The sequence below is a fragment of the Peromyscus maniculatus genome, chromosome 21, assembly GCF_049852395.1.
Source record: "Peromyscus maniculatus bairdii isolate BWxNUB_F1_BW_parent chromosome 21, HU_Pman_BW_mat_3.1, whole genome shotgun sequence".
Classification (NCBI taxonomy): domain Eukaryota; kingdom Metazoa; phylum Chordata; class Mammalia; order Rodentia; family Cricetidae; genus Peromyscus; species Peromyscus maniculatus.
Window position 1 is genome coordinate 5103534 of NC_134872.1, and position 12978 is coordinate 5116511.

The window sequence follows — 12978 nt, forward strand, 5'->3', positions numbered from 1 at the left end:
GTGCACCGCACTGGGGCACACAGCATGGATGCGCAGCGCACTGGGGTGCACGGCACTGGGCGCACCACTCTGGGGCCCACCGCACTGGGGCGCACGGCAGGACCTCTGCTCCTCAGGGACAGTGGGGGCTTCATGCATGAGAAGAGCGTTTTGAAAATCCTCGTGGACAAGACTGGCCTAAAAGACCATGAATCTGGGCCGACAGGGAGTGGAATGCCTGTCTAGGAACCCAACGTCTGCATAAATCCTTGCTGCCAGTTACAAGATGGGCATAGCTCTGTGCCAGGGCACGTGACTCAGCGATTAGATAGGAACAACCCAAGCTGCTGTACTCAGACTTAGTAGTGGCTCCTGAGGTGTGGCACCGGGGAACCCATTTGAGAATCTTGGGTCTCGTCTTAATCTCCCATTTGCTTTATAGAGCTGGAGCTTGGGGCTTAGACAGGGCCTATCTGCCCGTCCTGTGAGTCTGGATTGAGTCAAGGCAGCCCCTAGGTCTCTGACTCCCCTTGGGTTTCTTGGACTCATGTCTGGTGTCCTGGTGCTGGGTCTGCCGGGCCACAAGCTCCTGTGAGTGGAGTCGCAGCTGGCACACTGAGTTTCCTCTGAACAGAGCTCAGGTCTAGCCTCGGACAGTGGGAAGCTTGGACTCTGGTCAGCAGCTTGTGGTTTGCCTCTGAGCCCCAGGCCCTGAGGGCGGGGCGCTGAAGTAGGGGCTGGGTGGATCCACCTCATAGCTGTGACCTGGCTGTAGAGGAGGGGCAGAGGGGCCGCCTGAGCCCTGGTCTCAGGGTGGGGCTGTCCCAGGCTCCCTCCCTACAGCCGGTGTAGACCGGGCCTGAGCTGGGCATGAGACACAGGGCTCACCCCCGAGTCAGAGCCTCACACTACAGCTTTATGGAGGGTTGTGCATGGCTCTCTGCAGCCTTTGTAGCCTGGCTTGATTTACCCTAGGCCTGGTAACAGCACTGAGTGGGAGGAAAGGGCAGAGGGGCCACTGTCCTCAGAGTGTGCTTGTCTGATGGAGGAGGCCTTTCTTCAGGAAGGTTCTGGGCTGATGGCACAGTTTAAAGAGCCTCCCCTAAGAGGTAATGGAGCTCATCCTTGAGGCCACCTGAGCTGGTGTGGCATCAGGGGAGGGGCTGGAGCCGTGAGCAGGGGTCTCTGGAGTGGGAAGTGGCCTTTGCCCAGCTTTGTCTGGAGTGGAGGTATCCCAAAAAACCGGGGTAGAGAGTGTATTCAGACTTAAGTTGCTGGATGTGTCAAAGGCATGAGGGTTCAGGGTCCTCCAAAGGTGCCCTCTAGGGTGGGGTCAGGCCTCTCAGCCATGGTGAGCTGTCTGGCCACCGGCTGCCTCTGCACTTGAAGTCTCAGGCCATTGCTTTAGTGGGAGGGATTTCCCCATCCCTGAAGGGCCTCCTGGATGCAGCACCCGCGCCTGGGGCCAAGGGTGAGTGTGTGTGTGCCTGGAGGCACCCTCCTCGGGAGCAGCTTCTGACCCCCCCTCCCCCGGTGTGTGTCTGCAGCACGCGGCCCAGATGGAGCAGAAGCAAAACGACACAGAGAACAAGAAGGTTCATGGTGACGTGGTCAAGTACGGCAGTGTGATCCAGGTGTGGCTTTGGTGCAGAGCACTCCCTGCCGTGTGTGTGTGTGTGTGTGTGTGTGTGTGTGTGTGTGTGTGTGTGTGCTGTGTGTGTGTGTGTGCTGTGTGTGTGTGTGTGTGTGTGTGTATGTATGTGTGTGTGCACGTGCGTGTGTGTGTGTGTGTGTGTGTGTGTGTGCGCGTGTGCGTGTGCGTGTGTGTGTGTGTGTGTGTGTGTGTGGCGTGCATATCGCTAGTGGGTGGCTTACTAACACCTTTTCAACTGCACCTCTGTACTGTGCCCAGGGGAGAGTTTTTTTGTTTGTTTGTTTGTTTTTTTGTTTTGTTTTGTTTTTCGAGACAGGGTTTCTCTGTGTAGCTTTGCGCCTTTCCTGGAACTCACTCTGTAGCCCAGGCTGGCCTCGAACTCACAGAGATCCGTCTGCCTCTGCCTCCCAAGTGCTGGGATTAAAGGCGTGCGCCACCACCGCCTGGCTCAGGGGAGAGTTTTTGGCTCAGGGGCCGTGCGCACATGTGGAGCGAGGCTCTGATCTCAAAGCGTGGCTTTGCCCTGCTTCTCCCTTGCCTCATTTAGTTCCTTTGTAAACCTGCCAGCGGGGACTGGAGACAGCTGGGTGGTTAAGAGCACTTGCTGCTCTTGAGGAGGACCCAAGTTAGATTTCCAGCCACCACAGCTTACAGCTGTCTGTAACCCCAGTTCCAGGAGGTCCACTGCCTCCTTCTGGCCTCTTGGGTACTGCATGTACATAGTGCACATACATGCACAAAGGAAAATCCTTTCTACACGTAAAATAAAAATAATCTTAAAGCAGGGCCGGGGATAGTGTTTGTTAGATTGGGATTGACAGGTGACGTGGAAATAAAGGAAGACAGGCACCTTCAGAAGCGGGATTATTCTTCAACCAGAACTTCTGAAGTCTCCAGGGAAGTGGAGACTGCCCACTGGGTGTGGCGTGCTTGGGTTTTAGTAGGACGGAAAGGAGATGGGAGATTCCATCTGCACGTCAGTTCCCCTGCCTTCTCAGGGGGGTAGATGCCACGCGGAGATACGCCGGTCCTCTAATCAGAGGCTTCTGGGACCTAACAGCCCTCAGGCGCCATCCATGAAGCTAACTTTCCTTTGCCGAGCTCCTCAGTCCACCTGAGGCCTTACCCTGCATTGTTTGCCTGTGGGGAATGTCGTCAGAGTCTGGGTAAGACTAGCTAGGGCAGAATGCTTGCTTGGCGTGCACAGAGCCCTGGGCTAGACCCCGGAGTCTCATGAACTTGGCAGGTGGGTCTCACCTGCCAACAGCCGTCAGGAGGTACAGGCAGGAGGGTCAAAAATCTCAGACATCCCGGGCTATGTCTGAGGAAAGATGACATGGTGGAAATGTGCCTAATTCTTGTTTCTTCATGGAGGTGCGGGATGCGCCAGGACCTGTGCACGCTTGGCAGGTCGTCTCCTGCTAAGCTGCCCCTTGGCCTGGCGAGCAGTTTTGAGACTAGTTGCTTCTCTGTGACAAGGCCTGAGTGTTTGCGACTGTGTGTGTATGTGTCGCTGTGTATCGGCCTGTGACAGTGTGTCCGACATCCCATGCAACCTCCTCCCCAAGGGCCTGGCCTCCCAGGTCTGGTGGCCTCACTCCTGCCCCACCCTGCCCCACCCCCTCAGCTTCTGCACATGAAAAGCAACAAGTACCTGACCGTGAACAAGCGGCTGCCAGCCCTGCTGGAGAAGAATGCCATGCGGGTGACGCTGGATGCTACAGGCAATGAGGGCTCCTGGCTCTTCATCCAGCCCTTTTGGAAGCTGCGGAGCAATGGGGATAACGTGAGCAGGAGGCCAGGGCGGGAAGGGGCTGGGCGGAGGTGTGGACCCCATCCGGGGGGTGCGTGAGGTCCAGGAGGGGGACAGAGCCGGGGGAGGAGACCCTGGTGGAAAATGGACTCTTGTTCTTCTCACCTCTCTCTGCTGTCTGTCCCCTAAGGTGGTCGTGGGGGACAAGGTGATCCTGAATCCTGTCAACGCCGGGCAGCCGCTGCACGCCAGCAATTATGAGCTCAGTGACAATGCTGGATGCAAGGAGGTGAGTGGGGTGGGGGAGGTGAGTGGAGTGAGGGAAGTGAGTGGGGTGGGGAAGGTGAGTGGGGTGGGGGAGGTGAGTGGGGTGAGGGAAGTGAGTGGGGTGGGGGAGGTGAGTGGGGTGAGGGAAGTGAGTGGGGTGGGGGAGGTGAGTGGGGTGAGGGAGGTGAGTGGGCTGAGGGAGGTGAGTGGGCGGGGGAGGTGAGTGGAGTGAGGGAGGTGAGTGGGGTTGGGGGAGGTGAGTGGGGTGAGGGAGGTGAGTGGGGTGGGGGAGGTGAGTGGGGTGGGGGAGGTGAGTGGGGTGGGGGAGGTGAGTGGGGTGGGGGAGGTGAGTGGGGTGAGGGCGAGGGCTGAGGGAGGTGAGTGGGTGGGGGAGGTGAGTGGGGTTGGGGGAGGTGAGTGGGGTTGGGGGAGGTGAGTGGGGTGGGGGAGGTGAGTGGGGTGGGGGAGGTGAGTGGGGTGGGGGAGGTGAGTGGGGTGAGGGAGGTGAGTGGGGTGGGGGAGGTGAGTGGGGTGGGGGAGGTGAGTGGGGTGAGGGAGGTGAGTGGGGTGAGGGAGGTGAGTGGGGTGAGGGAGGTGAGTGGGGTGAGGGAGGTGAGTGGGGTGAGGGAGGTGAGTGGGGTGGGGAAGGTGAGTTGGGTAAGGGAGGTGAGTGGGGTGAGGGCGAGGGCTGAGGGAGGTGAGTGGGGTGGGGCGCGTCTGGAGCTGAGCGCCGCTGCAGACCCCTGGCTTGTGTGTGCCCCTGCCTGGAACCCTGGGCCCCCCTGCCTGCCTCCCAGTGTGGGATCTCCTCCTTCACCCCACTGGCCAGCTGCCTCAAGTCCTGGCTAGGGTCCGGCATCTTGGCTTTGGGAAGCACCCTGAGCCACTGCAGGAGCTGGGCTGGCTTCCCCCTCCCCTCCCCTTCCCTCTCCTCCTTACCCTCCCCCTCCCCCTCTTCCCCTCCCCTCCCCTCCCTTCCTCCCCCTCCTTGGTCTTCAGCGCTAGGGCTCTTGGCGGCTGGCTCTGCCAGCTGCGTCACCAGCCTGCCTGCCCCCCACAGGTCAACTCTGTCAACTGCAATACCAGCTGGAAGATCAATTTATTCATGCAGTTCCGGGACCACCTGGAGGAGGTGTTGAAGGGGGTGAGTCTGGAGCCCCTTCCTCTTCCCGACCAATGACTGCCTTGGCTCAGTACCCCTTCAGCTTCCCTCTACCTCCAGGAAGTCCCCCATGTGTCCCACTGTGGGAGCCCACAGAGGTCTCCTAGTGAGATCTGAGCTTGCTTTACACAGCAGGGCTGCACTAGGGGATGACGTGATCATGTGCCATGTGCGTGGTCACCAGGTGTCTGGGATGGTCTGCACTTGGCTGTGCTGGGGCAGATCTTTTGCTCCACCGCTTGGCATTCCTTTAAAAGCCCTTTAGAAGAGACAGAAGGGGCTGGTGGGTTTTGACCCAGGCCCTCCCGAGGCTATCCTGTGTTTCTGTCTTCTCTGTATTTCTGTCTAAATCTCTTATCCCTCACTCAGGAGTCCCTGGGGTAAATAAATGTGGGTGCTGGCCCCCCACATCCCAGCCATCTCTTCTCCCCTTTGCTCACCTCAGTTCCTTTCCTTGCAAAGGAACATCAGAGTGCTCCCTACCCTGTCCTCCACCTTAGGGTGGCCACATCCTTGGAGCACACCGTCCTGTCTCTGGCTTTTACTCTGTGGCCTCCACATTGTGCCCTGAGCTCTCTTGGGCAGGAAAAGGCTGCTCCTGCCTGCTACCAGCAGCCAGTGCCTGCCCACCTGCCGTCGGGGGCTGGTCGGTGCCTCTTCTCTGTCCCCATGCCAGTGTATGTACTGAGGGAGGAGGCAGCTCCAGGCCAGGGAAGGGCTGGCCCGAGAGGCAGAGCAGCCGCTGGCCCTGCAGTGAATACCGAGCCACCAGGGCGAATGTTTGCAAAGCCTAAAAACCAGGTCTCTGATGGAGAGGCAGGTTGGGGGTAGGGTAGCAAAGAGTGTGAGGCACCCTACTTAGGAGAGTATTCTGGGGTGCTGTGGGGGTGCTAGGTCTCCTAGCAGGTGCCTTGAGGCCAGCCTGCTCCCTGCTCAGAAGCCCCAGGGTGCCCTTCGCGGCTCCCCTTCCAGGCTGTGCTTAGACACGCTGCCTCCCTCGTCCCTCTGATTGTCAACCTGGGCTCCTCAAATGCTTTCTCCCTCTGTCCACTGAACCCTCATACTGTCCGAGCGTCAGTCAGAGCCCAGCCATGTGCCCCTCCCCACAGCCTCCGGTGACATGTTCTAGTCCCAGCTCTGGGCAGCGTGTATGAAACCAGCCCTGGGCCCAGCTCTGCCATCCCCACACTAGCTTCTGGTGAGGCCGTCGTGGTGTTGTGGTTAGCTCCAGACAACCTGGAGGCAAGGCGTTCTCATCAAAGCCCACCTGTCTGTCCCTTCCTCCGCACCGGCCACGCTGTCCCTGGGCTCTGCTGTAGGGACTGAGGCAGTCTGGGTACAGATGCATCGCTCACTTCTGCCTCCACCTGACAGGTGTCCCCTGAGCACTGTGTCCAGAGGCAGGTTCAGTGCAGGAAGACAGATAATTGCTATGGGGTGACAACGATCATGGGGTGACAGCCCTGCTCTGAGAACCTGCTGAGTGGCCGCTGCCGCCGGGGGAGGGAGTATGCAGGAGGGATTCAGGGGTGGCCCTGGGACGGAGGCAGGGACTCTCCCACTTGCCCCTGGCTGCGTGGCTCTTGGCAAGGTGCCCCCCTTCTCTGCCTGGGTAGTGTAGCGTTACCCCATCAACCCTTGTGATAAAGTGTCTGCCGGAAGTCAGAAGACACAACTGAGGCTCAAGGACATTAAGGACCGTATCGCAGCCCCTCACACAGTGTGCAAGCGAGATTCAAACTCAGTTCTTGTGTAAGGTCTGGAGGCGAACAAGCCACGGCTACCACCCTCCAGCTGCCAGAGAGCAAAAGAAATGGTGGGTGGGGGGATAAGGAGAGGATGGCCCTGGGCAGGGAGACTGAGAAGGAAGGGGGAGTCCTTCCTGCCTTCCTGGACATGGCATTAGAGGCGTTTGGAGGTACCAGGAGAGAGGGGGTGCCAGGTGGGTTGGAGTACGCAAACCTGAGGTAGAGGACTGTGCACAGCACCCGGCTGCCCTGTGGCTTCTCACTCTCAGCTCATGGGGTCCGGCGGGCTGCGTCTGAGGGACTGGGCCTTGCACAGGGTCCCTGAGCCTAGAGGTGTGACTGTGACCCCCCCAACCCCGCCCACAGGGAGATGTGGTGCGGCTCTTCCATGCAGAGCAGGAGAAGTTCCTCACCTGTGACGAATACAAGGGCAAGCTGCAGGTGTTCCTGAGAACCACGCTGCGCCAATCCGCCACCTCAGCCACCAGCTCCAATGCACTCTGGGAGGTGGAGGTCAGAGCCCACACTCAGCTTTCACCCTCCCGCCCCCTCACCCCGTACCCTAGAGGATGGAGGGTCTGTCCCATCCTGGGGCCAGGGGAGGACCTGGGCACTTTGATCCCCACAGGCTTCCCAGGGTCTGGACTTCCTTTTCCGTCCTGGTCCCTCCTCTCCACCTCACCCTTACATGTCCCCAGGTGGTCCACCACGACCCCTGCCGAGGCGGAGCGGGACACTGGAATGGTCTCTACCGTTTCAAGCACCTGGCCACAGGCAACTACCTGGCTGCCGAGGTGAGTGAGAGTGAGGAGTGGAGTGTGCATGGCATCCGTGTGCTGGGGACACAGGCTGCATGTGCATGCTTGCTCATGCGCGGGCCTATGGAGAAGGTACCGTGAAGGCCTCCCCTGCACAGCTCTCCTAGGAGTCACGCGGCCTTTGGGCCTGGGGTAGGCGCCTTGGAGTGCCTTCTGGGTATGACCCTGTGTTTGGGGGCGGTGCTGATAGCGTAGTAATCCCCCCTCACCTTGTACCTCCGTTCAGGAAAACCCCAGCTACAAAGGTGATGCCTCAGATCCGAAAGCAGCAGGATCGGTGAGCAGGGGCCGGGGCGGGGGAACCTGGGAAATAGGTGGGGTGGACTGAGAAGGCCCCTCGGGTGGGGCCTGAGAGGAAGGATGGGATCTTGTCTGACCTGGGGGTCCTCACCCCAGGGGGCCCAGGGCCGCACAGGCCGCAGGAATGCAGGCGAGAAGATCAAGTACCGTCTGGTAGCTGTGCCACATGGCAACGACATCGCCTCCCTTTTTGAGCTGGACCCCACCACGCTGCAGAAAACCGACTCCTTCGTGCCGCGGTAGGTGTGTGCCGGCTGCCCGAGGCCCTGGGTTTTGGGGGCCTCTTGGAGCTGCAGTTCTGAGACCGGTTTGAGCCGGCCTGCACGCAGGCACGGCCTCCTTTGCTGCTCTTCTCAGCACTTGGCCCAGTCCAGCCAGGTGCTCAAGCACAAGGTGTGAGATCGTCTGCTCGCAGCCAGGCACCTGGAGAACCCAGATGCTGGCCGGGGTGTGTGTGTGTGTGTGTGTGTGTGTGTGTGTGTGTGTGTGTGTGTGAGGCTCCCATGCCTGTAAGGTCCCCACCAACCCTGAGAATGTAGAGTGTCACATTCCTGTGGCTGGGGCTGCAGCTTGGTTGGTGGAGCGCTTGCCTGGCAGGCACGCAGGCCTGGGTTCAGTCTCTAGCACTGTGTAAGCCGGGGGAGGCGGTTCATGCCTGTAATTCCAGCAGGCAGGAGACCAGGCAGGAGGAGAATGTTATCCTCCACCACGTAGAGAGCTTGAAGCCAGCCGTGGCTGCAGGAGACCTTGTCTTTAAGAATAAAGAAATAAATGAAATATCACAGGGTTGTAGAGATGACTCCGCAAATAATGCACTTTCTGTCCAAGCGTGAGGACCGGAGTCTGCATGTCCAACACCCACGGGAAAGCTGGGCGGGAGCGAGGCCCGCCTTCCAGCACCAGGCAGAGACTGGAAATCTCCATAGTCACAGTGCGGCTAGCCAGACACTGCTACACAAGGAGTTCCTGGTTCAACAGGAGGTCCCTGTCTCCATAGAAAAGATGGAGGAAGTGGCCTTATGCCAACCTCCACACACTCAAGTCTGTACACACTTGTATACCCATGGGAACATCATGTGCACACACAGGTGCATGCCTCAAAACATTCCGAGCCATCCAGGCCTTAGTGTTTTCTGGCCATGAGACCTCAGGTAGCTGTTTCCACCACCCTGCCTCAGTGTGTCGTCTGTGGAGTGGGAATATCCAGGGCCTGTGACTAGGACTTCTGGGGAACTAACAGAGGGACCGTTAGCCCTTGTCCTTAACCCGACACTCTTGGGGGCTTGGTTTGTCCAGGTGAATCCTGGCCCCGTGTTCACCAGCAAGCATTGGTTTAGGGGTCTGCGTGAATGGGGGTACTGCAGTAGAGACAGGAGCCCCCCATTCTCAGTACCCACACCGTGGAGGTGTGCCATGCACACCGTGGAGGCGTGGAGAGCAGAGGAAGAGGACCGTGTTGGGGACTAGTGAACGGAGAGTGGCTGCGGTCTGTGGCACCCTCCCTCACTGGCTCCGGCCTCTCACCAGGAACTCCTATGTGCGCCTGAGGCACCTGTGCACCAACACATGGATCCAGAGCACCAACGCGCCCATCGACGTGGAGGAGGAGCGGCCCATCCGGCTCATGGTGCGGGCCCTGGTGCATGGGGCTGGGTCCCGCCGGAGCTTGTCCCTGGCACCCTGCTGACCCTTGTCTCTACAGCTGGGCACGTGCCCCACCAAGGAGGACAAGGAGGCCTTTGCCATTGTGTCCGTGCCCGTGTCTGAGATCCGCGACCTGGACTTTGCCAACGATGCCAGCTCCATGCTGGCCAGTGCTGTGGAGAAACTCAATGACGGCTTCATCAGCCAGAATGACCGCAGGTGTGCTGGGGAGGGGGTCAGCAGGTGTGCTGGGGAGGGAGTCAGCAGGCTTTCTGGGACCGCCAGCCCCCAAATCATGACATGGAAACTTTTTTTTTGGGGGGGGGTGTTGTTCTAGACAGGGTTTCTCTGTGTTGTTTTGGTGCCTGTCCTGGATCTCGCTCTGTAGATCAGGCTGGCCTTGAACTCATAGAGATTCGCCTGGCTCTGCCTCCTGAGTGCTGGGATTAAAGGTGTGTGCCACCACTGCCCGGCAGCACAGAAACTTATTATTAATCATGACTGCTTGGCCTTATGCTTGTCTCACTAGTTCTTACAACTTAATTTAACCTGTTTCTCTTCATCTACGTTTTGCCTCGGCATTTTACCTTTCTGTCATTCTGTATGGCCTACTTTCCTGCTTCCTCTGTGCCTTCCTGGCTGGCCTTGGGCATCTTCTGCTCTTTCTCCCTCATTCTCTTCCCTCGAGCCTAAGATTCCTCCTCCTACTTATTCTCTGTGTCCACTAGCCCTGCCTATCCATCTACTGCCTAGCTATTGGCTATTCAGCTTTATATTAGACCAGTCAGGTGCTTTAGACAGGCAAAGCACACATCTTTACATCATTAAACAAATGTAACACATCTTTACACAGTTAAAGTAATATTCCACAACATTTCCCTCTTTTTCTCTAAGTAAAAAGAAAGGATTTTAACTTTAACATAGTAAAACTATATACAATAAGCACAGTTATCAAGTAAGAATTACATTTACAGCATCCAATCCATTTATAGTTGACAAATTCAGAGAAAATACTCCATTATTTATTCTATCTTGGTGAGTCCAAAGTTTTGTACCTAATTTACCTTCTATCATAAGTAAGGATAACTGTAACTATAACTAGTCTTCAGCTCTATCAAAGACCCTAGAAAGATATAATATTATCTGAGTAAAAAGGAAGTGCAGAGCAAGCAACTTCCAAAACGACGGACATATGGCTGCCTGGTCAGTTACCCAAGGTTCCTTCACAACTTTGGGGCATCCATCTTCAGCCTACAGGCCTAGAATATCTGGCAGACTTTTCTATGAAGCAGGAATCTTGAAGGACTGTCCTGCCTTGTCTTGGCAAAGTTCGGCAGTCACTTTCTTGTGGGATTTGGCTTCCTCTGGAGGAATTCCATGATCCCTCCAGGTAGTGACTTTGCCATAACCAGCTGAGTTCTTATGATATATTCCTGCGGCCCTCAACACTGGTCCAGTCTGTACAGCATACTGTCACCAGTAAATACAAGGGCAATTTCTTGCCCAAATGGCTAGCTTTGCCACAATGAAAGCAAACTCCATATGGAGGTTCTTCGATGCCCATCATCCTTTCTGAAGTAAATTGGTGCTGTCAAGAACAGCCATGTCTTACTGTCATGAAAAGCTGTATGTTATAAAACATCTTAAATGCCATATTCTGTAGGTCTCTGAAGCATTTGAAGATCACCTATCTATCTAAAATATATCTATTTAACCTAGAAAACATACCTAATGTGACTGCAGGTTTGATTACTATAGATGACTAACTACTAACCTCCATTTTTTTTTTTTTTTTGATTTTTCAAGACAGAGTTTCTCTGTGTAGCTTTGCGCCTTTCCTGGATCTCGCTCTGTAGACCAGGCTGGCCTTGAACTCACAGAGATCCGCCTGCCTCTGCCTTCCGAGTGCTGGGATTAAAGGCGTGCGCCACCAACGCCCGGCCCCTCCATTTTTAATTATACATTACATTTTTAAATGAGCTGCATAAGAGTAGAAACATAAACACAGTATAACAAAAATTAAATTTGTATCAATATACCAAAATCCATACCAATGTAAAATATTTGAGGTTAGTAGTTGTCTTTTTATCCTATATCCCCCCTAAATGATGACAAACATTCATAACCCACCAAATGACCAAAATCCACCCACCCACCTCTTGGGAATGTGGGTGTTGTGTTCTCTAGACTGCTTCCTGTTGCCTGAGGATAACAGCATTCCCAGGGGACCCTGAGAAAATTGAGACAATGGTCAAATCCTGGAAAAACTAGTTGTAACATTTGTTGTCCAGTTTCAGAACTGTTTCCGTGCAGAGGGATCAGTATATACGTCACCTGTCTTGTCTGTCTTGGTTTACTTCTTTATGTCTTTAGCCAAGATTTTCAAGAGGGAAGTCTCCCCCAATCAAATCTGTTCTTTATTAACCTTGAAGGAATCCACAGCCTTTCATCTCCTGTGGAAACAAAAGCATAACCTCTCTCCCAATGCAATACATTTTCCGAATTCCATTTTAAAGTTAAGACATTCCTAAAGTGTCTAGGCTGGCTTAATTCAGCACCTTTTACAATCCAGTGTCTCTCAGCAGCTGTCATTCACTCATCAGCATTCCAAAAATTCAAAGTCAACACAACACCATACAGAATTCAGACTCCTTGTGTATTTCCCATCTTTATGTGGCTTTTTTCCTTTACGTTACTGTATTCTCTTTAAAGACTACTATTTTTCCTATGATTGTCTATACCCATTTTCTTTTCTTTTCTTAAGCCTCTGCACATTTTTCAACACACTGTAACCTGTTTAGAGTTTCTTTTCTATCTGGACCTGTCTTTACTGCGTGTCTCTAGCCTTTTCTGACCACATGAGCCGTACCTTAAACTGCTAAGCAGCAGCTAGGCCCTCTGCCAGCCACCATGGCTCTGGCTCCACCCTCTCCTTGGGTCTGTGAGAGCCAATCTTGTGCCAGTGGGCCTGGCCGAGAGCTTCATCTAACTGGGAGCTGCATTCAACTTCCCCAGCTCCAGGAAGTTGGTGCCTGCAGTGTGGCAGGCGTTTTTACTTAACATGCTGGCTGCTCAAGTGCTCAGTGGACAGCAGAGCCTCTTAAAGGAGCCATATCCTTTTTTTTTTTTTTTTTTTTTTTTTTTTCCCTGCTTACTCAGGCCCTGTGTGGAAACTCGGGTCCCACATTGGACACCATATGTAGTAGACTTTCTCTTTGGGTTACCAACCAGCTCCCAAATAAAGACATAGAGACTTCTTATTAGTTATGAGTGCTCGGCCTTATCTTATGTTTGTCCCACTAGCTCTTATAACAATTTAACCCGTTTCTCTTCATCTATGTTTTGTCTCAGAGCTTTTTACCTTTCATTCTGCATGTCCTACTTTCCTGCTTCCTCCGTGTCTGTCTGTCTGTCCGTCCCCAGGCATCTCCCTCTCTTTCTCCCTCATTCTCTTCTCTTGAACCTAGATTCCTCTGCCCAACAGCCCTGCCTATCCCTCTACTGCCTAGCTCTTGGCTGTTCAGCTTTTTATTAAACCAATCAGGTGCCTTAGACAGGCAAGATAAAAACAAATGCAATAAATCTTTACATTGTTAAACAAATGCAGCATAAACATATCTTTACCCAGTCAAAGTAATATTCCACAACAGTGG

General features: G+C 54.9%; 1 protein-coding gene across 3 annotated transcripts in view; it reads left to right on the top strand.

Annotated features, from left to right (window-relative positions):
- Itpr3 (inositol 1,4,5-trisphosphate receptor type 3) overlaps positions 1-12978 on the top strand; it is a 71496-nt gene that overhangs the window by 28628 nt on the left and 29890 nt on the right. For all 3 annotated transcript variants that reach the window (XM_006996585.4, XM_042266460.2, XM_006996584.4), the window contains exons 4-13: positions 1527-1613; positions 3261-3419; positions 3577-3675; positions 4714-4797; positions 6930-7076; positions 7262-7357; positions 7608-7658; positions 7778-7920; positions 9209-9308; positions 9384-9544. In XM_006996585.4, coding sequence (XP_006996647.1) covers positions 1527-1613; positions 3261-3419; positions 3577-3675; positions 4714-4797; positions 6930-7076; positions 7262-7357; positions 7608-7658; positions 7778-7920; positions 9209-9308; positions 9384-9544 — 1127 coding nt within the window. The remainder of the gene's footprint in view (positions 1-1526; positions 1614-3260; positions 3420-3576; positions 3676-4713; positions 4798-6929; positions 7077-7261; positions 7358-7607; positions 7659-7777; positions 7921-9208; positions 9309-9383; positions 9545-12978) is intronic.